Source organism: Excalfactoria chinensis, chromosome 16, assembly GCF_039878825.1.
Source record: "Excalfactoria chinensis isolate bCotChi1 chromosome 16, bCotChi1.hap2, whole genome shotgun sequence".
Lineage (NCBI taxonomy): Eukaryota > Metazoa > Chordata > Aves > Galliformes > Phasianidae > Excalfactoria > Excalfactoria chinensis.
Genome location: NC_092840.1, coordinates 9,609,626 through 9,625,677, shown reverse-complemented (window position 1 = coordinate 9,625,677; position 16,052 = coordinate 9,609,626). Strand labels below are relative to the sequence as shown.

At 40.0% G+C, this 16,052-nt stretch overlaps 1 protein-coding gene across 2 annotated transcripts in view; it reads left to right on the top strand.

Annotated features, from left to right (window-relative positions):
* Positions 1 to 15,518, top strand: part of GALNT9 (polypeptide N-acetylgalactosaminyltransferase 9) — a 301,484-nt gene extending 285,966 nt beyond the window's left edge. For both annotated transcript variants that reach the window (XM_072351100.1, XM_072351099.1), the window contains 4 exons: positions 2,375 to 2,512; positions 4,336 to 4,431; positions 10,924 to 11,091; positions 12,113 to 15,518. In XM_072351100.1, coding sequence (XP_072207201.1) covers positions 2,375 to 2,512; positions 4,336 to 4,431; positions 10,924 to 11,091; positions 12,113 to 12,259 — 549 coding nt within the window. In that variant the 3' untranslated portion in view covers positions 12,260 to 15,518. The remainder of the gene's footprint in view (positions 1 to 2,374; positions 2,513 to 4,335; positions 4,432 to 10,923; positions 11,092 to 12,112) is intronic.
* Positions 15,519 to 16,052: the final 534 nt, after the last annotated feature.

Here is a 16,052-nt window from a genome sequence, read left to right as displayed (position 1 = left end):
TAAAAAACAGTGTGTGCAATAAAAGAATCCCACATTAACTAGCTTTGTTTTCTACAGGGTGAGAATTGCAATGTGGACACGTTCTGCTTCTTCCTGTGCATGTGAATTGTTAATGGCATGTGTGGACCCCCAGGAATCCATGTAATATAAATATTAGATAAACTGTAGGTTCAATTTATTACTTGATTCTGGAAATATATCTCATGCTACATCTCCACAGAGCATAATTGTACAAGAGCAGAGATACATGTATAGCACAGTCAGGTGGAAACTGACTGCTGTTGTATGTTTTAGTGATATTTGCATCCAAATTATTCATGTGAAGGGGCATAGGGAGAGCAGCTGAGGGGAAGCATACACATTTCAGTAAGGATCGGTTTGTTAACCCTTACATGAAGGATTTGGTCAAAGATCATTGGGTTGAACTAATTAGTTGAGAACTAATTGCAGAGTTTTCTGCACTAAGACATACAACAGTGTTTCTTTAAAAAATAGGCACATCTATGTACAACGGCATAAAATCAGCGGAAGTATTGAACATTAAGATATACTTTCCATAAAATAAATGGATTGATAAAATGTACATCATAAAAATAACCCCATTAGCTTTCAGGGAAAGGAAGCTGGCATGTCAATGTCCACAGAGTTACTTTGCTGTACTGCTCAATCTCGTTGACCTGAGGACTTTAATGGTCAATGGCATAAGAAAAACTTTCTGAGAGAGAACTAGAAACCTTACAGCTGGGTTAAAAAGGATGTGTCTGCATACTAAACCGTGTGGGCACCTCATTCCTGTACCATCATGCAGTAACCCCAACTTAATGACTGCAGCTAGTGTGGAACAAGGCACGGCATTTTCAGAGCTGCTCAATTTGCTGCTCTTTTGATCTGTAGAAATAGCCTAGCAAGCAAGGTGCTATATTTCTTCATTATAGAATAGAAGAGAGACAAGTAAAATACATGATGTGTTCTGTATTACCAAAACCCATCCAGATTAACCCTTTCACAACACATACTATCTTTTCTAAGTTATTGAGGGTCTGTTCACAGTGTGTACCTGATTAGTGGCTGATTGCTGCACACACCAGCAGACTTATCCCCGCAGCCCCCTATATCCTTCACCAGCAGGTCAGCGTAGAGTTATTGTGCTTTGCCAAATATTTGGTATGCCCTGTTTATGATCTATTCCTTGACAGTTTTTATGATAAATAAATCTTATATTGAATGATTTATTGTACTGAATGCCTCGGAGAATTGCTCTCCTTCCATTTAGCCTGAAGTGGAACATAAATTAACATTCATTTGAATGGATGCTGCATAGAGAGCTCATGACAAAGTATGCATCAGCAAGCAGCAGTGAGCACAGCAAACTCTTTATGTGGCAAATGGAAAAACCTGTTCAGTATTACACTTGTATTCTCTCCTGAAAACAAGGCATCTGTTGGGGATTCTAATAAACCCTGAGCTAAGACTTGCTGCTGTCTTGTAACCCTGCATCAGACACCACTTGGAAACCAAATATTTCCTCCAGAAAGATTTCTGTACAAGGCACTTAAGATAGACCCATGCAAAAGCCACCAGGTTCAGTCCATTTAATTCTTTCAGCATCAGTAAAGATTTTTAGATGAGGGAACTCAGTGTCTTGATGTTGAACTGTGATGATTTATACTGGTTTATGTCTACAGACAATAACTGACCTGGTCTTTTTGAAATGGCTGAGTTTGGTCGTATTGATTCCTTTCTGTTTTTGTGGAATTTTTTAGTCAAGTGTGATTTAAATTCTGGAACAGAATTACAAAGAAGGTATTGAGTTTAAATGTGTTTTATGGCTTAAGTCTGTGAATGAGCTCCAGTTCCAGTAAGAACCGAATGCTGGTCTATGCAAATGTTTAATGGGGTTTAATTGCTTTTTGAGCAGCTCCGCTTTGAAGTTTTAACAGGTCTGTTCTCATTTACATTTGTGAATACCCAAGGCTGTTAATAGTCTAAACCACGATCAAGCTGCTGGATCATAGATCAGAATTACAGCTAAATTCCTTATGAATCTGAAAGCAAAGGAGTTCAGGTTTGATTGCAAACATTTAGAGTTGTGTATGTTAACAACATTCACATTGTTGTTTTTTTTTTATATTTTGATTTATGTTTGGGGTTGTTTTTTGGTTTTTTTTTGCTTGTTTGTTATCCTTATTTTTCTACTGACTTGCATTAATATTTATTGTCTGCTCTCAGTAGCAGCTGTTTGATGAGCTGCTACTTACATACAGCTTGGTGTACAAAATGAACTCCAATTTGGTTTCAGTTTAAAAAAAAAAAACCAACCCACAACTGTAAAGTCAATGTGGTGAAATTTCTCTACTCTTTTTCTATTTTGTAGAACCCTGGAGTTGATTTTGGAGATGTTTCTGAAAGAATAGCTCTACGGCAGAGACTGCAGTGCCGGAGCTTTAAGTGGTACTTGGAGAATGTCTATCCTGAAATGAGAGTCTATAATAACACGGTCACTTATGGAGAGGTACTGTATGTCTCTGAAAACACGATGGCTGCATTAGAGAATTCTTTTCATCTTAGTGATGGGTGCCTATATTCACTTCATTAATTCATTTTTGCAGATCCTCCTGGTTGGGGATAAAAAGCCACACGTCCTTGTTCAGATGCAGTCAAGGCTTCCATTTGGCAAGTTTTTATCTCGTCAGAAAAAGCCATTAGAGAAAAATAATTCTCCTGTTTTGTGCTCAGAATCTGTATTTTAATTTCTGCCTGCGCACAGTAATACGACCCTGGAACACCTACTCTGAGATAGCCAAATGGACAAGTCAGCCAACCCTGATAAAACATTGAATCTGAATGCACGGGGGATATGTAGATGATTTGGTTCAGGTCGGCTTTCTGGACCATTTCTTTTCCACCTGTTAAGTAGTCAAAACCACTGTATGTGCTCTAACCTGATCTTTGAGGTCAGACATGCCTCCTGTAAAAGAGTTCATCAAGGTGCCCATAAGGTGAGGGCTGCTACGTGTCTGTGAACCAGGACAAAGTTCTAGCACAGTGTTTATAAGATTCTGTGCTAATTGTCTGCTTGAATTAGGCAATAAATTTTCACACATCAACTGCATGGACATTATTTCTTGCAGTCCCCTTTAAATGGCTTCATATAAAATAAGTCAGGCCTTTCAGATATCGATACGAAGCACAAGTTTTATTGCATAATACCTCTCCGTATCCTAATATAACTATCCCTGGCAGTAACCAAGGAAAGACATTTAGTAAGTTCAACAGGAGCTATTAGTAACTGTCAGCTCTGAAAGTGCTGCTAACTGAGAAGAATATTGGCAGTGCTGCCAATGCGGTGTCAATTACAGCAGACGGTTAGGAAGCTGGGCTCTAAAAATAAGTTCATTTCTGTTCCCTGGCCGCATTCAAAGTTCTCGAGTCACAGAGGAAGTTCAGCAAGTATCCAACTCATTAAAATGTATGATAAATTGGAGCCACACAAGCTCCAGTACAAGCTGGAATCGTTCTCTTTCTTACATGCCCATAATTAAAAAAACCTACAGGCTTCATCCTAAACGATATCAAGCTTGTTATTAATATTTTCTCTTATGGCGATTTGTCTGGAGGAAAAGGTGCTTGAATTTTCAAGACCTTAAGGAAAATAAATGTATCAAGTAGATGTGAAACATATTGAAACAGTAGTAAAAATGTATTTCCTAGTGACTCAGTTCACATTTTTAGAGCTGTGTCATAAAGCTGTCTTCATGTTCTTTAGCCTTTATAGTACAAGTCATAAAATAAACCTCCTGAAATTTAATTGCTAGGGAACCCCCTCGTCCCATCGGATTGCCTGCTATGTTCATGCACTCTAATATAAAGGATTATTTACTGATTTTCCAACACATCGTGATGCAGCTGTTCCTGTATTGTAGGGGTGGTCAGAAGAAACTCAAAGCAACCTCTTGACTGTTTTCGAAGTCATGTTTTCAGCATGTAGGATCCGCCTCTTTTTCTGCACACAGGGGTTATTTGGAGCAAATCTTGGCCTGAGTTTATAGAGTGCATTTTATGGAGTTTTGATCCTTGAGTAATTGATGAAAATAAAACTTTTGACTAAAGTTAATAATTATGTAAAGGCAGGAGGTTGTCCAAATGATCTGTCTTTTCCTAGGGCACTACTGGAGGCCTGTGATATATGGAGAGTGTGTTCCTCAGAGAAGAGGAGAATGGTTTTATCCACTATTTGTGTCAGTAGTTTTAGTACAGCTAAGTTTTGTCTGGATTGGTCTTGCATGTTGCAGAACAATTTCTAATGCAGCTGTTTTCCTTCTGATTGGGCTATAGGTGCGTAACAGCAAAGCTAGTGGCTACTGCTTAGATCAGGGAGCTGAAGAGGATGACAAAGCAATCCTTTATCCATGCCATGGGATGTCCTCTCAGGTAAATAATTCAAATCCCATAATTACTGCAAAACCTGCAACTTGAAGAAATGTTCAGAAGAAACAAGAAGTGCCTTATTGCATTCAGGTTGAGTTTGGCAGTATCTCTTCATGTTGCAAAAGAGAATCTTTGCCTTCCCTCTGGTCTTTTTGAGTGCCCTTTCCCAGGTCGTACAACATGCAAATCTATACACTGAAGATGCTAATAAGGAAAACAGAAAAATCATGACAATCTGCTTTAATAACAGAGACATCCACTGACAATTATCAAATTTAGGCTGTTTCTTTGAATGAGCAGCTCTTCTCATTGTGACCTGACTTATTTTAGGGATCACACCTCTTTACATTAGCTGTTGATTGCTCCAATGGGTTTCTGTGCAGAAACGTTTTAGCAGGATGCTGATGTGATTCCCTGAGTAGGCAAAAAGTTAAGCACATATTTAATGTTAACTTTGAATGCAATTAAGAATATCTTTTAAATTATACTTTTCTAAAATTGAACATTTGGGGTTTTTTATGTCCCTGTGAATCTAATTTTCTTACAGCTGTCTGGTGAATTCTAAATGACATTTCTTCTTGCCTTGCTTTATAATGATATTAGTGGTTTTTCAGATACAAGCTGGTTGTTATTTAGATCTAGGACTTGAGCTACTTCTAAAATCTAATTCTAGTTTCATTTAAAGTTCCGTCCAAATCAAAACTATGTTAATGAATGTTCTCATGCGTAAATAAACTCTGACCTTACCACGGGCTTAATCATTATCTGAAGTTCACCCATACGTATATTGATTTGGAGTCCTGGCTCATACATTGCCATGGAGGCATAACAGGAGTTGGGAAACATAAATATTGCCTACTCTGGTTAACTGGAAGCTGGTTAAGAGTCAAACCTCATTAGAGCAAAGAGGATAGACATTAATTCCTACTGACAAAATGTCCAGCCTTGGCATAATCATTACGGGCCTTTTGACTGACACTTTCATAGTAAAGGCAGAAGGGACAGAGTAAGGTAACAAAATAGTGTTGTTTAATTAGATGCAAATGAGTTTTCCAGTAAGAGTAGTTAGAGACATCGAGGCACTCAGGGAGCTGAGTCTCTTGCTCCATTCCAATTCTGAGGAGAAGGCAGCAAATTGAAGTCTTTCTCAAAAGTCCCTTTCCAACATATAATCGCGCTAGCACTGAAAGGAAAAATGAAATGGATTATTCTCGTACTTTGCAAACTGAATGCGATTCTTAAGATTCTGGGGCCTGACGCAGCTCACCTCTCAGATAGCATCTAGCTCTCACCATTTTCTTGCATCCATTTCAACTGAGCTTTCAGTTCACCTTGGAGAAAAACTTAAGGACCAAGTTACTGCCTGTAAGTAATTGGCAAATAAACTGGGCAGGTCTTCTCAGGTGCAAATAACAGTCCATAAATTACACACTGCCCAAAATATTGAAGATGGGTGGTGACCAATTCAGTCTCTTCTGACTCAGTTTCACTACGTGTCTCCAATATCTTATGTATTTGAAATTCCCCCAAAAGCCTTTAAATTACAGCCACAAGACAGAGCATAGCACTAGCATTTCATAAAAGCATAGAAAGAGAAAATCACTCTTCTCAAGCCTTTAAAATCCAAAGTAATCTCTGCATGTGAGAATTATAAAAGTATGAGTAAAGCAAGAAGTTAATCTACCAAGTCATCCCGCTGCAGTTTCCATTTCACTCAGTAAGAAACACCAGGCAGAAGGCAAAGGTGATGTTTTATCTAAGTTGAATATTCCACAGACAAGTATGGGTTGGAGCCACTCAAATGCAGCCAAGTTAATTAATGATTACACAGCTGGAAAAGTTCTATCATCTCATCACAATTTACAAAATTAATTCAGTGTGAGAACTACAGCTGCACAAACCCTAATCAAGGATATTCAAGCACACAGCATAAAAGGTGTTGACAGCAAGCTTTTTAATATATTAAATAAATATTTTTAAAGCCCCTCTTATAATCATCCTGGGTGAGCATAGTTGTCTGTTATGTTTAGCTTTCAGTTTCTGACATTTTTCATTGCAAGCACAGGGCATATAATACCCCTGCTGAGTTGAGATTTGGGTGAGCTGCACGCACCTACTGAATATAAATGAGTATTAACATGGCGCTCATTTTCACCAGTTTAAGTAATCTCTGGTGCTTGATGTGTCCTACTGGTTTGGAAACTTCTCAGTGTTCAGATACAGTCTGGGTTCTTTTTTTGATCCCCTTCAATTCTGACAAGGAAATAAGCAGTGATTTGAGTGTACACATTGCTCCACTGAAACCAACAGAAGGCAGTCAAGTGTTTAAAGAAAGCTGAGATAGGTATGTTACTGTTTATTCTGTGATATGCTGCTCTGCTTCTACTTCTTAACTTCCTATTTTCCATGCATGTTGCACAGCTTTGAATGGTGTGTCCAAAGTGAAAAAGAAAGGCATAACTCAGCCACTGCTCAATGAACAAAATGCCTTTCCCTGTGTGTATTCTCAAGATCAGGTTTTACCACCATTGTTCACATGTTTTCAACTTAAATCAGCTTCTAAATTACTTTATTCACACTGGGATTATGTCTATTGTGGATGTCCTTGAACGTGTTAAGCTTGCATTCACATCAATTTAACATCATAAATTTGACTCAAGTTAAATCAGTGTAAGCCAACAGTTAGGAATATCTAAACAAGGTTTTGCATTGGCCTAAGTTGATTTCAGAACTCACTTTACAGGGGAGTAAAAGCAGATGAAAGGCCTTGTTTAAACTGCTGCTTCAAGGCAGATATTTGACGTTTCTCCAGGCAGAGCTATGTTTTCCCATTGCACACTGGATAGTGTATCCCATCACTCAGAGCAGGGCGGTGGATGGAAAAGAAATTCCTCAGTGGAAGCAGTGGTTGGCATTGTGGGAAACACCCTGTGTCTTTGGTAACAGCTGTGACAAGCATTCTGGATATTGAAGACATTTCAGGCTCTGTTTCATGAATGTCAGCTTACAGCTCAGCTTAAGCCTGCATTGCTGAGAGGTTGTTAAAGGTTTTATTTTGTTGGGTTACATTTCCTATGGAACCCATCTAGGTTCATCTGTGTGTCTCCTCCAAAGTTACCTGCTGATCTGTGCTATTCTCACCTGACTGGAAATCAGCAGAGATGGGTTCTCTGAAGTCAAACCCTTCAATTAAGAGCTGACATTTACCTATCAGATTACGCTCCTGAGGGCCACCTTCCATGAGCATCACTGCCTACTCTTTTTTTAATCACTTGTAGTGACTTTGTTTAAAAACCTTTGACATCTCTTCCGTTCTGCTCAGACTTCTGAAAATTGAAAGGAAAAGTGTTGTGTTATCGTAGGCACAGCAGATAGCATCAGGATTAGATCCTGGAGTAGTGAACACAGCTCTTGGCTTCAGCATGGGAGGTCCTTCATTGTCACATGGGGCAGTAAGAAAAAGCATTTCTGTTCTGCATCTTGGGAATGTGTGGGTATGTAAGGCTCACAGCCCATCAGAACTTGTGTAGAGGGGGTTTGTTTGTTTGTTTTCACTGGGTTTGAATATGCCTCGATAAAAGGGGGGCTGATGTTTGATTTTTGCTGACAGGGAATGCATTTGGCATGATGCATCACGCCCACAGTTCTAATGCAAATGCAGAGGTTGTCATTTAGTTTTCCGTATGGAAGTGACACTTGAGATTGAATCTGAACACAGCGAGTGTAATTTTCATTGTTCCATTGATTCTGTATTCCAGTTCCTGTTTTCTAGCCTGCAGTACTAAGCAACTTATTTTAATACTTGTTGTATTTGTGCAGTTTATATGGTCTCTATGAAGTGATGAGATCAAGTCTTTGGAGGGAGACGTTATTAATCACATATTGAATCTTAATTTGAACTTTGATGAACTTTAATTTCAGACCTGATTTTGCAGAAGCAGGCACTAAAGCGTATGTAGACAGCATGGTTTGAGTTGATGTGATGGTTTGTGTGCGCTTTCAGAACTTTATTTTATTTCAGATGAGCATCAGTTTTTATAACTTTTGGAACTCTCAGCAGAAAGTGGAGATTCAGGAAAATTAAGCTGATGCTGTTCCATTTGTCTCATCATTGTAGAGATATCAATTTCCCGTGCCAAGCCATCTTTTATTCTGTTGAGCTGTCACACAACTGCCACTTTTAATATTGGAGACAGTTGAGCAGAGTTACTGCGTCTTCCACTTCCAGGGCTCAAGCAGCAGCAGTAGTTTCTGCACTGACAGCTTCTTTACAACACTGCCTTTCTGAGGTACGTGGCTGCTGTGATGCTGAGGAATGCAACTCTGGCTACAGAGATTCAGCAGTCCATTGGTATTTTGAATCACTTTGCTTGCTTGAGCTTCTTTCTCATATGTCCCCAGCATACATATGTATATATGTATATATATAGTGCCTTGATTCAGTGTGCAGAGACAGTGCCTCAATTAATGCTACTGCTCATGCCAGGGAGAATCCTCCTGTGGTTATCCCCCTGCTCCCTCTGATGTGGGCTCTGCCCTAACTCTGTGCTTCACACGGATGCTCTGAACAGAAGTGGCAGGTGGAGAGAATGAGCACATACTCTGTCAGAGGGCATTTGTTTTGGGAGTGAGCAGACGGGACTTTTTTACCAGCAGAAAGATGTGATTATTCACAGCGTGGTTCTCCTGAGGTTAATAAGGATGGGTGTAGAAAGCTAGACTCTAATTCGGGTTTTTTTTGATTGACTCTTAATGATGTCTCATGCACTGGCCAGTAGTATCCAATAGGTGCCAAGCATTTCTGACCTGCCTTCCCTTTCCTGTTAAGCAATTCCAGACATGTAACAGCAGTAAGATGAGGCAGGCAATGAATTTCCCGGGTGATAATTGTGCCCCTCCAGTGGCTCCAGTCTTCATGCAGCAGCACCCCAGCCATGAAGGTGACTCCACTGCGCAGCATTTTGGCCACTGTGTGCTGCATTTGAGTACTTATAGGGCAAAATATTGTGCTGGTGGAATGCCTCTGGATTGAACTGCAGAAACAAGAAATGGATACTTCAGACTGATTAGAGCTTCATTCTGCTGGAACAGACCTGCACAGAACACAGCCATGCTGAACAGTTATTGGAGGGGAGAGGTATCTGTAAGTAAGAGAAGGAAAAGAGAAATATTGCATTTCCAGCTGCATTTCTGGCTGTGTGAGCTGGAGATTGGAGAGCACAGGAAGGAATGCTGCCAAATTAACATCCTGCATTCTCTCTCTGGAATCACCCTAAGCAGACTCTCCCTCAGCTGTCTGGAGGGTAGCGGTAACAAAGGATTTGATGTTTCAATGTATAAATGAGGACTCAGAGTTATCTCAGTGTTATTTGCTAGGCAGTCGATACAGCCCACTAAATGAACATCCTAAACTCACCCCACTTTGCAGGAGAGGGAAATCACATGTTGAGGATCCAGCACAGAGGGTTTGGAATCAGCCATCCTTCATCAAGGACGATGAGTGGGCAGCCAACCACTCCTTACACCTGGAGCCTGCTGTGAACACAGAGAGCAGCTCTCTTCCATCACAAATTTGCTTTGTGACAATTAGCCCTGCTTGACGGGAGCCACCCACCCACAGATATTTGTCCTTCAATATTTTTCCTTTGTCCCATATATGTGCAATAAAATACTTTCCAAGAAACTGATTTTTCACCTCACCTCCATACAGATTTTCTCTTTTTGAGGGCCATTTTATTGTGAGACAAGTGAAATCATCACTTAAAATGGAATGCAGGTAACAGTGACCCTCGCTTTGTACCAACTGATGACTGATCGTGTTGTGCACGTTAAACCACTGGTGCCCACTAAGACTTTTATCCTTATTAAAAACCAAAAACTACTCCAAAGCAACAACTGGCTCTCACCTGAAGCATATTTACTGCCTGCAGCGTTTCTCACATCACTACATTTCACAACAGTTAAACCTCACAAAAGTCTGAAATATCAGTGTCATCCTTCAGTGTGTTCTTATGTTGACCTGAGGAATATGTGCACAAATTTGTTATTTCCCTCAGGATTTTTTTTTTTTTCTTTCATATTTTTGTATACTGGATTTTTTCAGCAACGTTTATTTACGAAAACTAATTAGAGCTGTTGCCATTGATAGCCTCTAACAGGGCTCTTAAGAGCAAACTGCACAGCAAATTGACATCGTGTCCTTGTTCCATCAATTCCTGCTGAGTGGGTATGATTTACATATTGATTACCTCATCTTCTTGATTGCCCTTTTGCACAAAATATTGGGCTGGGAATGGTGGGGAGAATACTGTGTCCTATGAGAGACCTCGGGTTGTTAAACCAAGGTTCTCAGGCTCTGCCCTGAAGCACAATGTGCCAGAATCAGAAGGGCCTGACTCTTGCATGCCAAAGGACTGGAGCTGCCAGTTGTCCTGGTGTCCCATGGCTGGGGCTGTGGGGCCATGGTGAAATTATTCCCTTTGCTTTTCTCCCCAGCTCGTTCGCTACAGCTCTGATGGTGTCCTGCAGCTGGGGCCGCTGGGCTCCACCGCCTTCCTGCCTGACTCCAAATGCCTCGTTGATGATGGGAAGGGCAGGACGCCGACTCTGAAGAAGTGTGAGGATGTCCTGAGACCAGCACAGAGGTTCTGGGATTTTACACAGGTGCGGAAAAGCTCAGAGAGCCACACAGAGAGAAACTGGAGAGAGACAGTGACCGGGAGGATATTTAATGAAGAGCAAGAAGGTCTATAGAGGACTACTCTAGGAAACCTCCCAGATGCTTTCTAGGATTTCTCCCTTTTAAACTTTTACTTGGAATTCTGATATGTTTTCTAAGAATCCTCCACTTTATGCCTTCTAGAAATAGTCTGATCTGCTTTCCAGGCATGTCTCACACCATGTGCTTTCCAGAAATGTCCATGTATTCTTTTGAAGCATTTTGGAATATGCTTTCTAGGAATATCCCCTCATCCTTTCTATGTATCATCCCCTTTGCTCTTTCAGGGACACAAACCTGCCCACCCCTTTATGATCTGTGGGAGTTCCTCCTTTTGCTTATGAAGAATTTTCTGATGCTCTTTGTAAGATTCCCTCACCACTGCACCTCTGTGCGCTCTAGCAGATCTCCTTTATGCTTTGGAGGAGTCCCATTTGGAGGAGTCCCAATTACAGGAGTCCCAATTACAGGAGTCCCACTTGTGCTTTCTTGGAATATTCTAGATTCCATTAGTAACTTTCAAGAACAGCTTTGTAATTTTTTTATTGTCCTGGAATTCTTTGTTCTAGAACTTTCTAGAACCTTTTCTATAACCTTTCTAGGATTTTTGAGATCTAGAGATCTCAATTTCTCACACTTTTGAAGGGATTCTGAGATTTCCACCTCTTTGGGCCCCAACAGGGGTTCTCTTGTGCTCTTTAGAGATTTTCTAGCAATTTCTTCATTATTTTCTAGGAATTCCTAAATCTGGAGGCCTCAAGGATTTATTTTTTAGCACTGTGTGAATGATGTACATCTTCTTAGGAATTTCTGGCATTTTTTAGGGATTTTTATCACTTGAACTATAGAAAATGTTCGAGGCTTTTCACAGAGCTTTCGAGGAATTTACAGATGGAGCATTTTTTTCTCCAAGTCCTTCTGACATTTTCTTGTTCCTTCTCCTAACCCTTCTTTTCTTTCTTTCAGAATGGTCCAATCATCAGCAGAGACACTGGCCGTTGTCTAGAAGTGGAAATGTCAAAGGATGCAAATTTTGGGCTCAGATTAGTTGTACAAAGGTGCTCGGGGCAAAAATGGATGATTAGAAACTGGATAAAACACGGCCGCCATTGATTGCTGGGGCTGAGAGGCTGCTTCTCCTGCCGTTGTCCATTGCTCAGTGTGCCATATCTTGCAAGGCATTTGTCCTAAAGCAAAATAGTTTGAACAGGACTCGGATCTAAACTCCATAGTTGGGCAATCAATGGAGGAAAAAAGAAAAACCAAGAGGAAGAAAAAGAAAGCGAATACATACGTGCTCTGTTTGGCTACTTCTTGCTACAGTAGATGACCTGGGAAGCTGAAGAAGAGTTTTCTGTTTATTTGGAAATCTTGGGAAGATCAGAAAACACAGAAAAGTGTGTTCCTAAGCTCTCCTAGGAGAATGAATAGACAGATGTTTCTATGAGTTGAGAGATCCCAATACTGCCTCATAAAGAGAGTTCTCCGATGGGTAGCTTTTTAGCTTTAAGTTATCGACTGGTGCACAAATCCTGTGGTGAATAATCATGTGCCTTTTTTATTGTACTTCGTATACAAGAGGACTGGAAAAATCCTACCTTTTCAGCATGTCTGTCTCATTGTACTAAAATGAAGACCTGTAAATAACACTGGAAAACATAATACAATATATGATAAATTTCAAGGTTGATTGTTTAGGAGTCTCTATCTCTAGAAAGAGACTATTCTGCATATGTTTACAGGTGGTTCTCAACCTTCAAGCTGCTAAAAGGCAGCATTTTAGAGACCTCTTCTATAGACACAGATAAACATTGAATACGTAAAATAACCACGTTCCATTGTATTGCCACATTTTACATTTCTTGACTGTAAAGGCGTCACAATATAGCACTTGCATATTTAACTCTTTTGAGGCAGTAAATGTCCTAGTAGATGAGTGGATTTGGAGAGGCCTCTGCTGGCCTTCAAGCCCCACGTACAGGTTCAAGGCTCCCAACCTGCAGGGCTGTGCCTGCAGTTACACTTGGTGTTGTTCCAGCAACAGCCTGGAAGCCGGAGGCAGGGAACTCTGGATGCTCATTACTTCTGCAAATAAGGTGACTTAGTTGCCAACTGTGGAATTCAGCAATTTGAGGCTTCCATTTTGTTGCCCATCTTGTGAAAATGTGAGCAAACATGCTTTGTGAGCACCGTCTAGACAAGGTTCCTGAACAAAGCAACGAAGGCTTGTCAGTATTTGAACACAAACAAAAACCTAGTGCTACGAGAAGAAGTTAGAGCAGGAGAGAAACAGGCAGCTTATATAAGAAATGTTACTCTGAAATACAGATATTTTACTGTAGTTGACCTGGTGACAGCATATCTGTGAATCTGAACTTAATAATGTATCTAATGGCTCATGCAATGTCTGTGCACGGGCAGCCAGTGCAATGGCAGAGCCTTACCCAAGAGGCAGTCAGAGCTGGTGACCACTGCCAAGGTCAGCTGGCTTTGGGTGCAGGTCCACAGCTTTTCACTGCAGTAAATTCAGTCATACTGAACAAGGGACAGAGACAGCGTCTTAACTTTGTTGTTTAATATTTTATAGTACTTTTAAAAAAGGTTTTGTTTTGTTTTACTGAGCTAGGAAAACAGGTAATTGCAAACACTGCAGTACCATAAATCGCGGTGATCCGTTTCTCAAAGAGCTTTTGCCGTTCCTAATTCAAGGCATGCTGAACAAAATAAAATGGAAACAAAGTTAATTTTTCAAGGGCATGGTATGTAATAAAATATTTACTTTTAACATGCAAATTCCATCAGTTGTTGTCAACTCTTGGTTGGCATCCAGAGAGCATATCGCTACAGTTTGCCCCGTTTTAGTTTTGCAGTTGTGTGTACAATATGTAATACGAAGTCTGGATTTTTTTATTTCTTTTTTATTTATTTATTTATTTTGGTGATCTTTATTTCCGTCACATTCACCAGGTTATGCATGATTTTATACAAAAGAATAATTATGGCTGAGATTCTAATATAAAAATGGTTACAATTCTGTGTTTATGGTTATTTGACCTCTAGAACAGCGTGATAAGGCCTGCAGGGAGGGGCAACATCTTGCATTAATCAGGCATTACATTAAGAAATACCATGGATGGGCTCAGTACTCAGTCCTTCCTGCAGGTCTGATACAGAGGTAGGGAGATTCAGGCTAAACATAGACAGGGAGCAGTCGCTCTGCATTTAACTTCATTAAGTTAAGGCAATTACGTTAGACAATTGAAAAGAACCCAGTTACCATCTACAAGGCAGGTGTTGAATTCTTTGTATAGAACTTCTATTTGTAAGTGACTTTTGATCTTCTCTCAGATACAATTTAAAAGGGGGAAACTGTATGGAAGTTTTATTCCTTCTTTTGTTTATTCTAACAGATTTTTATGGCATGGCTGAGGGAGGGGAAAGAGGGATGACAGAGCTGAGTGAACTGAGGGAAGACAGAAAGGAAATTACTTTTAACTGGTGAGTTCTGGGGGGAGCAAAGTGGCGAGCAAAGTTCACACCTTGTGTAGTCTTCTCAGTTAAATACAGCTAACTGTGAAGGTGGCAGAAAGTCATCTCAATTCCTCAATAGTATGAATGTAAAGTTACAGTACCCAACAGAAGTGAATATGCCATGTGTTGTTTTCCTTCTTGACTTAAATCATCAATCTAGACTCGATCCTTGGTTAGCAACTGGGTAGCAAGCTTTTCAAGCCTTTGCACGTGAAAAAGGAGAAATACCAAATCCACTACCCTAAAAAATAACGTTGCATTTGCTGTTTAGAAGCTTTGAAGCTGAGAAGACCAGATAGATGTGCTTTTACTGTCAGAGATTGTAAGCAAAAATTATTACATTTCATTATCACACCACTGTAATGAACATGAACTGGCTGTCCTGGGAATGACATGGCTGCACTTTTTCGATGCTCAGTGCAAAGCATTTGAATGTGGCCATGTGGTCTAACCAAGGGTCAGTCCTGACAAGCTTTGAGTGCAGAGGTCACCCATTGCTGGAAGCCTGCAAGAACCAGACTTTCAGTATGAGAAAGAATGCAGATTTCTGTGATAGTTGAATGGCTCTGAGACTTATGGAACAATATAAAAGAATTCAAATAACTTAAAGGTAAGGTTGGTTTTCTCTGTGATTGTCAGGGTGGTTTTTTTTAAGACTTAATGAAACAATTTCTTATATTTAAGAAATACGTCTGTTGTGTTCTTTTTACTTTGGTCTTTATCTGTCTGAACCACTGCTTTGACTGTGGTATTAACATGGTAAATCTGCATGTGAGAGAGTCTTAAATATTCTCTCATAAAAGGAATAACAATAATAAAAAAGGCTTGAGTATTATCTGTTTTAACCAAAGTCTATGGGTCTCTTGTCAGTATGTCACCCACAGTGTAATCCAAAGTCCTGCTTCATGTTGTTTCAAATGTTCGGTCATGTTTCCTGCAGTGCAGATAATCTCAAAAGTATTTAATGCCTTGTAGAAGAAATTCAGATAAGAACACATTTTTCAATGTCTTTTTTGTTTAAGAGATTTTGGAGTTAAAAACTATCTCCTGGGGCAGAGGAATGGAAGGTAAGGAGCACCAGCTCTGGTATGGTCCTATCCTAGGCAAGGACATCAAATAATACTTGTTTAAGCATGTCAAGATCCCTTTAAAAATGAGTTTGAGTCTTGTATGGAAAAAAAAAACCTTACAGAACTCTCTCCTTTGAGAGCTATGAACTGTCTTCCAAGCTGAATTTATTCTTGGCTAGAGTAAAGCCATTTGTTCCTCAGCCAGAACTGGCACCAGCTTTATCGGCTTAGTGGTTCCTGAGGCAATGGTCACCTCCGGTGGAAAGGAGCTGAGAGAAGGAAGAACACATTGTTAAAGGTGTTAT